The sequence below is a fragment of the Megalobrama amblycephala genome, linkage group LG12 (assembly GCF_018812025.1).
Source record: "Megalobrama amblycephala isolate DHTTF-2021 linkage group LG12, ASM1881202v1, whole genome shotgun sequence".
Classification (NCBI taxonomy): domain Eukaryota; kingdom Metazoa; phylum Chordata; class Actinopteri; order Cypriniformes; family Xenocyprididae; genus Megalobrama; species Megalobrama amblycephala.
This window is the reverse complement of record NC_063055.1, coordinates 12,692,531-12,707,928: the sequence shown is the minus strand read 5'-3', so window position 1 is coordinate 12,707,928 and position 15,398 is coordinate 12,692,531. Positions and strand designations below refer to the sequence as shown.

The 15,398-nt window shown below is 36.1% G+C and overlaps 2 protein-coding genes across 4 annotated transcripts; both read left to right on the top strand.

Annotated features, from left to right (window-relative positions):
* The first annotated feature begins 254 nt into the window (after positions 1-254).
* On the top strand, positions 255-5,942 carry plin3 (perilipin 3). The gene is made up of 8 exons (XM_048209003.1): positions 255-389; positions 1,550-1,607; positions 1,884-2,079; positions 3,086-3,168; positions 3,246-3,477; positions 4,588-4,946; positions 5,073-5,291; positions 5,411-5,942. Exons 2-8 carry the CDS (start codon positions 1,551-1,553, stop codon positions 5,513-5,515), a joined length of 1,251 nt encoding a protein of 416 aa, XP_048064960.1. The 5' UTR covers positions 255-389; position 1,550; the 3' UTR covers positions 5,516-5,942.
* A 1,573-nt stretch (positions 5,943-7,515) lies between these two features.
* zgc:77486 (uncharacterized protein LOC405808 homolog) lies at positions 7,516-14,734 on the top strand. Of its 3 annotated transcripts, none has more exons than XM_048209202.1 (6): positions 7,516-7,714; positions 9,276-9,477; positions 9,597-9,702; positions 9,884-10,008; positions 10,807-10,914; positions 11,928-14,734. In XM_048209202.1, exons 2-6 carry the CDS (start codon positions 9,318-9,320, stop codon positions 12,074-12,076), a joined length of 648 nt encoding a protein of 215 aa, XP_048065159.1. In that variant the 5' UTR covers positions 7,516-7,714; positions 9,276-9,317; the 3' UTR covers positions 12,077-14,734. The 3 variants fall into 3 exon arrangements, with proteins under 3 accessions (XP_048065159.1, XP_048065157.1, XP_048065158.1); XM_048209200.1 differs by having other exon boundaries at positions 11,886-14,734; XM_048209201.1 differs by lacking the exon at positions 7,516-7,714 and adding an exon at positions 7,753-8,123 and having other exon boundaries at positions 11,886-14,734.
* The last annotated feature ends 664 nt before the right edge of the window (positions 14,735-15,398 follow it).

Here is a 15,398-nt window from a genome sequence, read left to right as displayed (position 1 = left end):
ATCACTATATTCTCATTTAAGACATTTGTACATGAGGCATTTTACACTAATAATTATAGGTTATTTTAAAAATGCATTATTTAAACACTTTTCTTGGGTGGCACAACTTGGTGATTCTGGCCAAGCAATAATTAATCTGAGCCTTTAGGGTTAGAGAGGAAATAATAATCATATATAAAATATGCTAAAAGGCAAAATTTGAAAAGAAGGCATCAATAATTGAGGGTAGTTTCATAATAAGAGATTTCATAGAGGCTGATTGGTTTGTTTCAAAGAACTCCGCCTAACTTGGCACTTTTATTGCGTCAAGTTGACACAAGCTCTTCACTAGACAGAGACTCCGACATACTTCACGCGGGTCAGCGAGGGACAACAGAGATCAATAACAGGTCAGTTCCTATGACAGCTGTCTGAGAGAATAGGAAAATGACTAGAGTTTGTGGCATGGCAAATAACAGTCGCTTTTTCATCGGTCCATTAATGTGATGTCAGTTGAACTCTCAAAGAGAAAGCGCGAGCATACGATTACGTTTTGTCTCCAGTTTTGGCTAAAAGTTTCTTCACGCGCACTCAAACAAGCCGCGCCTCAGAAACTAAATTAAACTTAATAACTATAGTACGATACTAAATAAGGCTATTGTAAGAGTATAACAGTTGTTGAGGCGGTTTGTCTTGTAGTCTATCGTTTCAGTCTCTTCTAGCTGTCAGATTCCACACGGAATCAATAGCGTTATGACGCAACAATAAAATTTTTCAGAGGAAGTGGGTGAAAGTTTACACCCTTTCCTCTGTTCAACGCTCTTGATTTGTCATTACGAAGGTCATCATTATGATGATGACGGATCTTAACGCCCCCGTCTTTAAAATATAGCAAAGATATAATTAATTTGCCAACGAAGGATGATTTATCCCCAAATTATCTGAACTTTACGTGTCACAAAACACGTTTTCGACCATCTAAACTAAAGGGAGGTTGAGAGGACAGGACACACTTTTTTCTTTTCCTTCATTTCTCATTACAATAACTCCAATAAGATAATATATGAAAGCTCTCTTCTTAGATTTAAAGAAATATAAATATAAACTGATATATTATAAATAAAATATAAATATATAGCCTACATCTATTATGATATAAATGTATTGATCATATAAATTGTATTATTTTATATTATTCTACATTATAAATTGTTCTTCATCTTCTTTTTGGTCTCTTATCTGATATGATAAACTATGGTTAACTTGATTTGCACACAAGTATGATGTGTTCACTCATCATTTAATGTGACTCACCCAAGAAGGACGTGATCATTCTTGGTCCTGGAACAACATCAGAACCAACCAACCAGATTGTAGGGTTAGGATTAGAGTTATAATTTTCTATAATTCATAATTCTGTCATCTGATTTTTTTTTAAAAAAATTTTCTGACCAGGCTGTGAGTTTTAATGGTGACAGTGCCTTTGTGTTTCTGAGATGGATCTATTCTATCTATGATTATCATTAAAGTAAATGGTTCTTTATAAATTTTTATTCAACATCACCCACAGAATGGCAGATAATGGGAAGACAGCAGAGAAGGACACAGTGGCTACTCAGGAACAACAGGTGAGTCACGTTTCATGACTCTCATATACAGTTACACAACAGAAATTCAGTTCATTTCCAAACACAACTTTTTATATGAAATACATGTGGCTTCATTCATATAAACCAAATTTCTAAGTTGTTCATGAAACCCTTCTTATACAATTTTCACATTTTATTCAATGCATCAGTTTACATTAAAATGTTTTATGAACAATTTCTTCAGTTATGTTTCATGAATGAGGCCCATTGTGCATAACAAGTAAACAGCAACAAAGTTTAATATTTGCATTTCAGAGTGTGGTATCCCGAATGAGCAACCTGCCGCTGGTGAGTTCAGCATGTGATGCGGTGTATAATGCTTACAGCACTACTAAAGACAGCGTGCCACTCCTGAAAGGAGTAATGGAGGTGGCAGAGAGCGGGGTGCGAACTCTGGGTGCCGCTGCTTCAACAGGTTCCAAACCCATACTAGACCGGCTGGAACCTCAGAGTGAGTTTCTTAAACCTAGATGCAGTTAGAAAGGTAGTTAATACAGTGATAGTCAAAAGATTGGAATAATTAAGATTTTTTGTTCTTGAAAGAAGTCTCTTATGTTCATCAGTGCTGCATTTATTTGATGAAAAATACAATACAAATAGTAATATTGTGAAATATTACTACAATTTAAATGTAGTTCCAAACGTAGGTTTGGGAGAAGCCTAAACATTCAGTCCTGTCGATCATCATTACGAGCGTATATAAGCAGCAGTCACTGGACAGTTCTTCCAGCATCCCTCCTCCTCCCCATCTCGTCCTCTATTTCTCTTATTCTCGCTCTACGCAGTACTGTTATGGGGGGTTTAACTCAGAGCTCAAGCCAAGCCTCGGGTTCGAGGACAGCAAGCCAAGTTTGTTTACCATTTACCATTCAGACTGAATGGGCAGGCGAACTTCTGAAAATCACTTTTTCTATTTGAATATATTGTAAAGATAACTATAATGTTGCAAAAGTTTTCAGTTTCAAATAAATGATGTTCTTTTGAACTTTCTATTGATCAAAGTATCCTGAAAAAAATGTATCACAGTTTCCACAAAAAATATTAAGCAGCAAAAACTGTTAATAATAAGAACCATTATTAATAATTGAGCACTAATAATAATATAGCATTAAATCAGCATATTAGAATGGTTTCTAAAAGGTCATGTGACACCGATGACTGAAGTAATGGCTGTTGAAAATTTAACTAAATTATCTTTTGAAATATTAAAGTAGAAAACGGATATTTTAAAATGTAATATTATTTCATAATATTTTTTGCATTTTTATCAAATAAATTCAGCCTTAGTGAGCAAAAGAGACTTCTTTCAAAAACATTAAAAAATAATTATTATATCTCAATTAAGAATTATTATTATATTTTAAATATTCCAAACTTCTGACCGCCAGAGTATTAAATATATCTCTGCTGGTTGTTAAATAACAGCAGTTGTTTTTTGTGTTCTTTCTCTTTTGCAGTTGCAGTGGTAAATGAATATGCTATGAAAGGGCTGGACAAGGTAGAAGAAAACCTTCCAATTTTACAACAACCAGCAGACAAGGTAAAGCCTAGACTGACTTATTCTATTTTCTATATGAATTGCTATATGAATCAACATTGTAAATATCTCCATTGCAGCTGGTGTCCGACACAGTGGGCATGGTGTACCAGTCAGTAACAGGAGCAAAGGATGCTGTGGTGGGGGCCATGCTGGGGGGTGTGGAAAAGACACGTATGGTTGTGACCGGAGGGATAAACACTGTCATGGGGACCCGTGTAGGCCAGATGGTCAGTAATGGTGTAGATAAGGCCCTTACCCACTCTGAAGACTGGGTGGATCAGAACCTTCCACTTAGTGAAAAGGAGCTTGGTAAGTTGCACTTCAGACCCAGTAATTTAATTGTTGCTAAGAAATTACTTTGAAAAGGAGAAAAAATATTAAAGTTAAAGGTAACATCAGCTAGAATAACCTAAAATGTTCTCTTCTCAAGTAGTCTTTTGTTTGAATACACATTATCACAATGAAAGAGCATGTTTTTGGAGAAAAGACTTTTTGTTTCAGTTCTGGAAAGAGCTAATGAGGCAAAATGAAGCAATAGGGAATGCAGCTTTAAGATTGCTATAATGCTATTGCATTATTACCCAGAAATGCAATTAATAACACGCTGACCTGAATATTAAAGTTTATATATATATATATATATATATATATATATATATATATATATATATATATATATATATATATATATATATATGAAATAAAATGAATAAAAGTTTTAATTTCCTTCAGAAAATCTTTCTGTAGTATATACTGTATAATAGTACATACAACTAACTAATATATATAATAATATATATATATACTAACTACTAATATATATATATAACCAACTAACTAACTACTAATATATATATATATATATAACCAATAAACTAACTAATATATATATACTAACTAACTAATATATATATATATATATATATATATATATATATATATATATATATAATAGTTTTATTATTTTTGTTATTCCAGGATTCTTCAATGAACTTTCAATTTTCAGAATCCTGGAAGAAATGTGGTTCGTGTTTTCCACAAACAATATTAAGCAGCACAACTTTTTTCAACATTGAAAATAATGACAATGTGATAATAATAAGAAAGCAACAAATTAGCATATTAAAATGAATTATGAAGGATCATGTGACACTGAAGACTGGCTGCTGAAAATTCAGCTTTGCCATCACAGAAATAAATTACATAAAAAAAAGAAATACATTATATTTAAATACACTGAAATAGATAACAGGTATTTTAAATTGTAGTAATATTTCACAGTATTACTCTTTTTGCTCTATTTTTGATCAAATAAATGCAGCCTTTGTGAGAATAAAAGACTTCACACCGACCCCAAACTTTTGCTATAGATGTATGAATGTAAGGTGTTGACATTAGTGTTGTGTGTTCTGCCTCCAGCTGCACTGGCTGAACCAAGGCCAGGTGAGGAGGAAGGATTCATAGTAACTACTAGCCCAAGCTACTTCGTTCGCCTGGGTAAGCTGTCTGCCAAAGTTCGGGAGAGGGCACTTGAGCAGTCCCTGCTTAGGGCCCGCAAAGCCAGAGACACTACGCATGCGACTGTGACTCAAATGACCAGCACTTTGGACCTGCTGGAAAGTGCCCGTGTTACTTTGGCCAGTGCCAGCCAGCAGCTAGGGGGCGCTCCAGAGCAGTTACTTCAGCGATGGAAAGAATGGAAGGCAGGGCAGCCCAAAGAACTGCAGGAAAAAGTAACAGAAGAGACTGAGGTGAATGCAGCAAAAGAGAAGGGAGAGGTACATATGCATTTTGTATTTTTTAATGTATTTTACTTACAATCTGATACAAAATATGAATATATATATCTTACTCAAGACTATAAGACACATTCTCAGTGTGTATATGTGGATGTCTCCCCATAGGACCTGGAGTGGAGAACCTTGTCCATGGTACGGGGTTTGAGTGATCAGCTAAAGGTAGCATGCTCAGGTGTTGTGTCCAGTGTACAGGGTCTCCCAGGCACTGTGCAGGAACAGCTTCTGAATGCTCGACATACAGCTGAAGAACTCCAGGCATCACTGAGCAGCACCCGGACACTCACACCCATTCTCTTACAGCAGACTCGTCAGCAGATAGGCCAGGTATAGTCAGTTTGAGTCAAGTTTATGCATTTTTGTACATCAATTGTTGTGCTTTATTCTATTATAAAATTTATGTAGAATTAAGACAGTGTTCATCGTAAATTTCCATCTTTTAACAGGTACGTCAATCTTTGGATGGAGTCGTGGAGTACCTTGTCAATAACACTCCTCTCAATTGGCTGGTTGGGCCTTTTGCACCTCAGATAACAGAGAAAGGCGATTAAAAATGGCCCACAACCTAATGAAATAGGTTAATATATGCTGCAAATTGTTGTATGTTGTAACTATTTCCATTTCAGAATTTAACTAGTGTTAACTAGAGTCATTAGACTCACGCTACATTTTTAAAATGACATTATAATGAACATAAAATTGCAATTTTAGCAATGTCAGTATTTTAAACCAAGCATTGAAACCACTGCCAGGTAACATATGGAAGCTTATGCAGTTGGTAAACTGCTGTGTAGCATTCAGAACTTTGTATACTTAATACATTATTTTTTCTAAACAAGAGCAAGCCATACTTCATAATCCCTGGTTTTGTATTTCATGATTTTTTTATGTCATAACTCCTGCAAAAGAGATCTGTTGATCATTTGAAATACAAAATTAATCAATCAATGAAATAAAATACTTTTGTCGAAGAAATTATTTCTGTTTCTTCCATTTGTTTTTGCTTTCTGAGCACAAATGAAGGATTCTATGGAGAGGTAATATACAATATTTAAGCATTTCAGCATATTTAGGGTCATGTTTATGCTATATCAGATGGAAGTGTGATATTATTGAGTCTCCTCACTCTGATCTTGGAATGCCTCTTGGTCATTTAAAGGTGCTATAGAGGATGTTTTGTTTTATACATTTTTGCAATATTTAAACTGTCTTTACTAACTGATAAAAGACTATTTATTTGGTGCACTGAAAGGAATAATATCAATATACATCATCTGTGCACGAGGTAGGGCCTTAAAAACAACGTTTGTGTGATCATCGCATAAACGATTGGCCCTCTGGCTTGTCAATCACTGCCATTACGTTCCTTGTGAGAGACGTGCGCGGCTGCGCGCTCCAGTAACTTTCCACACTCCACAGGTGCCGCATGCAATGTTTGTGTCAGGAGTAACAACTGCAGATTATGAGTTACCTGCGGTGAGTCCGACATAATGAATCCACTAACACGACACAGCGAATGCCGGTGGTAAACAAACACTCGTGTTCCAATACTCGTGCACGAGTTTTGGGAGGCGTTCCCTTGAAATGAGCTGTGAAGGAGGGGGGTTGTTCTTACGCATGCGCTCATGTCAAAAACTCAGTAACAGTCTTTGGTTTCTCAGTCGTCGAAAACATCCTCTATAGCACCTTTAAGGCAAGGCACTATAGGCAAACCATTTTTTTTAATGCATTGTTAATTTTGAGATTTTGCCTCCATAACATGTCTTCTTTTAGACCCCTTGAAAGAAAAACAAACAACGAAATAAACACCTAAGTGTTCATTTTATTACATTTTATCTATTTGCATCTGTAAATTTCAATTAAAATACATTTTACATTTTTAAAGGCCATTTTCTCAAAAGGATTTTTTTTTTTCTCATGCACTGAGCCAGAAATCTCCTTTTCAGTCATGTTTACATACAACAAACGTTCCAGGTTTATTCATATCTACACCGATGAGCAAAAATGCCCATTTCTCATAATGTTTTTTCTCATCAGTGTATATTCTGAAGGGTTTGACTGGGGTTTGTTCATGTTATTGCTCATAGATCAGAATTTTTAACCTACTTTACCCAATGTTAAGATTTCTGTTTCTGAAAATGTATGCAAATCAGTGTGTATTTAATTAGATCAATAATCATTTTCATAATTAAAAATAACATTGTAGAAAACGTCTTATTGTACTGTGATTAATCAACTAGGGAAATATGGAGATATATATTAGTTAATTTATTTACCCAATTCACCTGTGGTGTCTTGCCTTAAACAAGAGGACTGGAACAAGAAAAAACAGCACAATACATATACTGTAAATATAATATACTTTATATTGCATTAATATATGGATGCAATAAATAAAAGAGGCTTTAACAGCGAAATTGAAAATGAAAGCATACACGTGTAAATTGCACATGACCATTTTGGCCTCCCTGAGATATCTACAACTTTTTAATCCAAAAAAACATTTAAACCAACGTTGTCTCAAAACAAGCATTTACAGAAATACTTGTAAGCATTGTTTTTGTGGACTTGGGGGAAGTGGGATGAGGTTTCGATGATGGCCAAAAAATTGTTGCGCTTCGGGTGACGTCACACTCGTTGTTTCAGATGACGTTGAGAGAAGCAGGCCGCACGCGCATAGCAGGAACCTACTCTGTCAGATTTCTGGGGATCAAGGTCGTCGATTTCTCCTCAGTCACACGAAAATACGGGTAAATATTCGAGCTAACAGAGGTTTTAAGCCACCGCAAGTGTTCGTAGGACGGTCTCGAGGTCCCAGCTGTCCGATTTGTGTGCGTGCCATCACGTCAGCTAGCCATTAGCAGAGCTAGCGCGTTAGCCTGGCCAGTTGAATATCACAAACAAGTCGACTTTTATCTATTCAGCATTTTTAACACGGTCATCTCTATGTAATATTAAATATTTTGAAGGAATGTATTCGCTTTCGATGTCACTTTGACGTTGACAACACCTCGGTTTGTTGTTTGTCGCGATACTAGGGTCAAAGACAAAATGTTTTTCTAATTGCGGAGACGCTCACAGCTGATTTTTCCTGGACATGCTCCAGAATAACCTTATTTATTCCCATTTATTTGGTAATCTATCATCCAGATTGTTACGGTAAACTTCTATATTTTTCGTATTAAACATTTAATGCTGTATTTTATTTGTATTGAAGCGCAACTGTTGCCAGATTGTTAATCGTCATTTGATCAGTAGGCTGTTTAGGTTTCTGTAACCTGGATCATTCGTTTACTTGTTGGAGAAACAAAAAGCGAACAAAGAAACTATTGTTTTTTCTTGCAGTACATTGTCAGCCTTTAGCAGGGTCACAAACAAATAAATCAAAGGGGCTAAAGTTGGGTTTTCACTCCAATAGGAATCCAGCAAAATTTAACAGTTTCACAAGTTTCATTTATAAACTTTGTCTCTCTGTTTTGATCTTCCTGTCTAGTGCATATGCATCGTTTATTTAATATATGGTGACATTGTACAAATCAGCCATATCAAGAGTAAATTAACATATTTTAATGAAAACCTTTCAGCAAAGTCAAGGGTAGGGCACAAAGGATATCAAATTTGGTGCATTTAGTTTAATTTATTTTAATATTCTAATGAATAGCAATTATGCATGTTTAGTTCTAAATGTATTTTTTTAAGAAATGTTTTTATCACTCTATTTTACAATCCTTGTTATGCCTTAAATGTACTTACTAAATTGCTAAAAGTAAATTATGCATAATTGCAAGCAACTTAGCCAAAACCTAACCCTAAAACCTAAAATCTAAATTAATATTGCTCAGTACTTTGTGTAATTACGCTGTAACACTGATACCTTAAAAAGTGTAACCAAATAGTTGATTAAAAAAATAAAAATTCTGTCATTGATTACTCAGCCTCATGTCATTCCAAACCTATATTATGTTTTCCATGGAACACAAAAATAGTTTTTAAAGAATATTTTCCACACAACAACAGTTCATAGTGACCATATGCTGTTAAGCCCAAAAAAGGAAAAGGAAAAAAAAGATGACGAAGTCGAATGTATGGATATGTGTATTGTTATTCAATCTATATAAGCTGATTCAATCTATGTGAAGTTTATTTTTGTGTTTCATAAAAGAATTATCATACAGGTCAGAAATGACATCATGGAGAGTAAAATAATAACAATTTTCATTTTTAGATACTATTTCCTCCAATACCAGGTCTTTTAGCCACTCCCTGATAAATTATCCTGATGAAATACTAATTATTCAACCCTATCTTCAGGATCGCCCTCTCCCGTCCCCCTTACCCCCCTTCTTAAACAGCATGGCTCAGGAGACAAATCAGACGCAGGTGCCAATGCTTTGCACTATGGGATGCGGTTTCTATGGTAACCCTCGCACCAATGGAATGTGCTCTGTCTGCTACAAGGAACATCTGCAGAGACAACAAGGAGGGGGGCGAAACAGTCCCCCAGGTGATAAAGGTAAATCAGTCTCCTAGTATCCTACATGTCAAATGCACCTATTGCATTCAGAACCTAATTTGTTTGCTTAGTTTTGAAGTTGAGGAGTTCATGTTTAGCTTCCTGTCTGTGTCTTCCAGCTGCCACATCTCCTGTAGGTTCCCCAGGTGCATCTGCAGTAACAGTGGAGTCCACCCCTGTACCCCCTACGGAAGCCGTTACCCCACCTGAAGAGCGCACGTCTAGGTAAGAAGGTCTTTATAAATCTGAGACTGATCATGCTTGAATTGGTACAAATTGTTGCAAGTGCAAAATGGTCTGTAGCTCACTCAGTGTTAATCTCTTAATGAGCACAAGCTGCTTATGATGGTATAGGAAGGAATTATAACAAATAACTCCTGTATTTGGTTGGATTTTGTTTATGCAGTAATTCGACCAGCCCAGTGACCCAGCAGATGACTGCTATGAGCATCTCCCAGGACACGGCAACCAATGATTCAGACAGGGCTGAAGTGGAGGAGGAAGAGGAGGAGGGATCGTCTAAAAGCACAGGTCTGCTGTGTTTTTATGGCTTTGTTTAGTTTAATAAATATACTTTCATTTTTTTTTCTTTGGTTATTTAAACCGTTCTGGTGCTTTCACACTGTGAAAAGCATTTTTTGATTTAGATTATGTTTTTATAATTATTATTATTATTTTTTATTATATTGTAACTTTTACATGTTAAACAATTGCACACAATTTGAGTTAATTTTAATCACAAAAAAATGAAATAATTAGCATGTTTTTTGAACATTGACATAGATTTTGTTTGTTTTATGCAGTTTTTTAAATCTGTTTTTGATTCTGATAGATTTAAAGGGTTAGTTCACCCTAAAAATGAAAATTCTGTCATTAATTACTCACCCTCATGTCATTCCAAACCCGCAAGACCTTTCATCTTCGGAACACAAATGAAAATATTTTTGATGAAATCCATGGGCTTTCTGGAGACCAGAAAGCTCTTGTATTTCATCAAAATATCTTAATTTGTGTTCTGAAGATGAATGAAGGTCTTACGGGTGTGGAATGACATAAGGTTGAGTAATTAATGACAGAATTTTCATTTTTGGATGAACTAACCCTTTATTCTTGGTCATATTTGGTCAATCATGAAAGACTAGAGTGATTTAGAAAGAAAAACCATATCCAAACTAAAGCCTTGCTTTCAATTCTCTTTATGAAAGACATGAATACTGATGAATCATTAAATCATTGATTTGAGTCTCAGAGTATCATGTAGCCTCAGAAGACAGGACGTTTATTGTGTTTTAGAAATTATCTATCAAAGGCTGGCCATGTGTTTAACAGGGCCAGTAGGGGAGGCTGCACAGGCTTCATCAGATGGAGATCAGACCCCTGACAAGAACAAAAAGAAGAATCGATGCTTCACTTGTAGGAAAAAAGTTGGCCTCACGGGTAAGAGCCAAGGGAAGCGCTTTTTGTTCTTGAATGAGGGCTGGGCTGCACTTATCTTTGAGCAGACTTCAATACTTTACAAAATGTAGCTTTACTGCAAAGCTGCTCTTTTTCTTTGTTGTTTTTTTTGTTACTGCAAAGCTGCTAATTTTCCTTTTTTTTGAGAGAGTCAGCAGATAGTCTCTAGTTTTAGTATTCTAGCAGTCTTTTATTTATATATATATGTATATATAAACATATACATTTGCATCCAGCATGCTAGTTTGGTTCATAGTATATTTTAATGTGTAATGTTAATACACAAACGTTTATAAGTTTGGGGTCATTAAGATTTGTGCATGTGTTTTTTGAAAGAAATGAATGTTCTTAATCAGCAAGGATGCATTAAATTGATCAAAAGTGACAGTAAAGACATTTACATTGTTACTAAAGATTTCTATTTCAAATAAAATGCTGTTCTTTTGAACTTACTATTCATCAATAAATCCTGAATAAAATGTATCATGGTTTCCACAAAAATATTACGCATGGCAACTGTTTTCAGCATTGATATAAGAAATTGTGCTTGAGCACCAAATCAGCATATTTGAGTGAATTATGAAGGATCATGTGACACTGAAGACTGGAGTATTGGGAAATTAAGCTTCACCAAAATAAATTACATTTTAAAATGTATAAAAATAGAAGTTCACTTGTAATATTTCACAATATTACTGTTTTTATCAGTCAAATAAGCATAAGAGACTTGTTTCAAAAAACGTAGAGCTTTACGACCCCAAACTTTTATACTAGTGTATAAATTTTTTTTCTAAAATTGACTGCATTTATATTATATGTCCATCAATTTGAGTTAATTTGTCCTAGTTTGAATCTGTAGTCAGACTGCATACTGCAGGTTAGTGCTGCATTTCACATGATCCTGCTTGTTTCCTGCCCTTTCTAAATCACTGCTAAACTTTTTCACCCAGCAGGAATACATGACAGACTGAATCCACTCGCTTTTGTGTCTATAGGCTTTGACTGTCGCTGCGGTAACCTGTTTTGCGCTATCCACCGTTATTCTGACAAACATGACTGTCCCTACGACTACCGAGGAGCCGCCGCCGCCCGCATCCGCAAGGAGAACCCCATTGTGGTAGCTGAGAAGATTCAGAAGTTATGAGGACTGATGGCTAAATGAGCATTGTTTGACCTGCAAGTTTTGGAACCATGGCGCTGAATAACACCATTCTAAAATGGATTCATTTCTTCATTGTAGGATAAGGTGGGTGGGGTTGTAGGGTACAGCCCCTGCTTGGCCACTCCCTAAACTATCATCTCCCTGTCTCTCCCGGAAGGACGGTGTAGAGGTGTGTGTGTGTGAATGTGTGACATGTTGAGAAATATGTGCGTGTGTTTTGTTTGTTTTTTTTTTCTTTTCTAGAGAGCCAGGGAGAAGAGGGATTGGTTGTCAGTTGGGCATCCATGTGGGGAGGGTGGACTCTTTAGTTTTTACCCTGGCATTGATTTTTGTTAGGATATTAACATTATTTTTTTATAGGAGCCCTGACATGTGGGTTCAGGAATCATTGGAGGGGGTGGGTGGGGGGTCATCGAAAGGAAATTTCTCAAAACGTTGCTGAAGAATATAGATTTTAATGACTACTCCCACATTTACCCATGTAAAAATCTTTTTCTGTGACATTCTTTTTTTCTTTATTCTGATTAATTATCCCGACATGTCAAATCCCAGCCTGTGCATTTAAAAAAATATTTCTCTTTTATATATTGACTTATCATGCTAATGTTGGGTGCATGAATAGTTATTGGATGGGGTTTGAAGGGGGGGCGGGTGGGGTGTAGCAAGAGCCTTGACATAAGCGAGTGATTGAGTTATTTTTTTTCTTTCCTTTTCTGTTTTAATGAGTGTATGGCATCAGAAGATCTATATTAATATATTGTACGTAGCTTGAATTGTGTGATTGCATTCTATTTATTTTGTATTATCATTTGGTTGGTTGGTACTGGAGGATTGGAAGCATGTGTCCAAAAAAATTATTTGTAGGAAATCCCTTAACAACATTTTGGGCCATTTACGTATGCATTTTTAAGAATTATAGGTCCTGATGAAGCCACACTAGATTGGGATGAAAAAATCTTGCTTTTCAGAATCAAAGCACAAAAACGTTCTTCAGTTTCTTCGCACAAACAACAAAAAGTGCAGTTAGTGTAGGATCCTTGGTGCTGTACGGAACCTAGCAGGCCTGTTATTGCTAATGCACGCCAGCGATGAACTATTATTATGACCTTTTACCTCAGAGTCTCAGAGCTTTGAGAGCAAGGTGTTTAACCACCAGCAGACCAATGAATGATGCTAATGGAACCGGCTAGTAATATGTTTAATAGGCGACGCCTTTCCGTTCCAAGACATGTATTTACAATTAATACCACTGTGCTTATGATGTCATAGTGGAAGATGCACACACACTTCTCCTAACAGATAAACGTTGCATGCTCACACAGATATTAGGCCAAATGCAGTGTTTGCTAAAGCCACATTTTACATTGCTGCAAGAATGTAAAACAAAACAGTGTCCCATTGCATGGGCAAATAGAGCCTGCTATTCAAACAAACAGGTTTCTTTTAGTATCTAATGTAAATATTATATGGCTACCATTTTAAATAGAATGTTTAAGGTTTTAGAAAGAACAGGAAAGGTTCAGCAGGGAAAAAAACGTCCATTTTGTGTGTATGTAGTGTTTATTAACTATCCATATGTAAGGAGAAAGATGCAATGTGGTGTTCTCTGTCATCCCTTGAGTGAATCCTATGTCTTTGTGCTGGTTGTGTTTTTAATTACTCTGTTTGTTTGTTGTAAAAGGGCTGAAACGACCATTTTGTATTTATCCTTAATGTTGTCCAGCAATCTTCTCCCATGATGTCTCTTGATGTGCACATTTTTCCATGATTCATATACAACCCCTTGACTTGCAAAACTTGTTGAAAGCAACTTGGTGGATGTAACCGATTTGAAGTCCTGGTAATGACCTTGCTGCTTTATTAAGGAAATAACCTGAGCTTTAATTAGCACCGTCTGTGATTGCAGCATTATCCTCAGTGGGGCTGCCAGCTCAAGAGGGCTTTTGTGCAAGGCAGGTGTCAGTGGCTCAGAGAGCTGGCATGTATTCACGCCATGCTTGGCTGAGCCGACATCCTGACAGCCTTTTAATGAGGGTTTGGATCTCACTCTTTGTCTGCACCATTTGCTTGAGATTAATCCTACCTTTCTAGGGTTTAAGTGTAGGCATTCAGGCAGGTGAAAGGCGGTGTATGGAAATTCTGGACTCGTAATTTCTAGTGAGATTGTTGTAGTGTGTGTGGGTATGAAACTGTGAATGTAGTCAACCGCTTGACTATGAAGCTCCAGTGGGTTGAAGCCAGTTGGTCACCTCTAATGTTGCCTTCAGTGTCTTATCAGATCCATTGGTACTATATGCCAGTGTATTATCCCTTCTATGCTAGCAATGATTATCTGTCCTCATTGCATGTTATTGAGCAAAATAGTGAAGTGACTTCTTCAGAATGCCTTGATTTTAGTGAAGGTGTTGAGATTTAATTTTCTCCCAGAAGTTCATCAGAACATTCGGATGGGTGACGTGAGTTTCAGCTCAGATGTGTTCGGCAGTACATTAACCAGCATTTATAGGTTAATTTATCAGCGTGCCCAGTCCCCCAGAGACACCACCAGATACCTTTTTGTTTTCTTTTGGAATTTAGGATTGTATGATGTGTATGAGTAAGTATAAAACCAATAAAATCACAAAGTTTATTTTAAATTTACACAATGTTTTGTGTTTTTGTTTTGTGTGTGTGCGCAAATACATAAAAAGCAGCGGTTCTCAACCAGGGCAAACTTCCAGAGGGCCCCAATAGGTCTTAAAAGTATCTACATTTAATTTTATTCAAAATTAAAATGACTAAAAAAAACCTAAAAGGTAATGGTGTACAAAACAGAAGCACTTGGAGGTACATTTCAGCTTAGATAGGGCAACCTTTGAATGTTGTCTTGGATAAAGGGGTTAATAACCACTGATCTACTCTGTTAAAATCAAAGGTTTTTGCAGTAGAACAACCATTTTGGGTTCCCTTTTGGGTCCCTTTCTGTTAATAGTTCTTAAAGGGTTAGTTCAACAAAAATGAAAATTGTCATTAATTACTAACCCTCATGTCGTTCTACACCCATAAGACCTTCGTTCATCTTCAGAACACAAATTAAGATGTTTTTGATAAAATCCGATGGCTCAGTGAGGCCTCTATTGCCAACAAGATAATCAACACTTTCAGATGCCCAGAAAGCTACTAAAGACGTATTTAAAACAGTTCATGTGACTACAGTGGTTCAACCTTAATATAATAAAGCGATGTTAAAGGTGACTCACTGTATGTCATTTCCATGTACTGAACTCTTGTTATTCAACTATGCCGAGGTAAATTCAATTTTCAA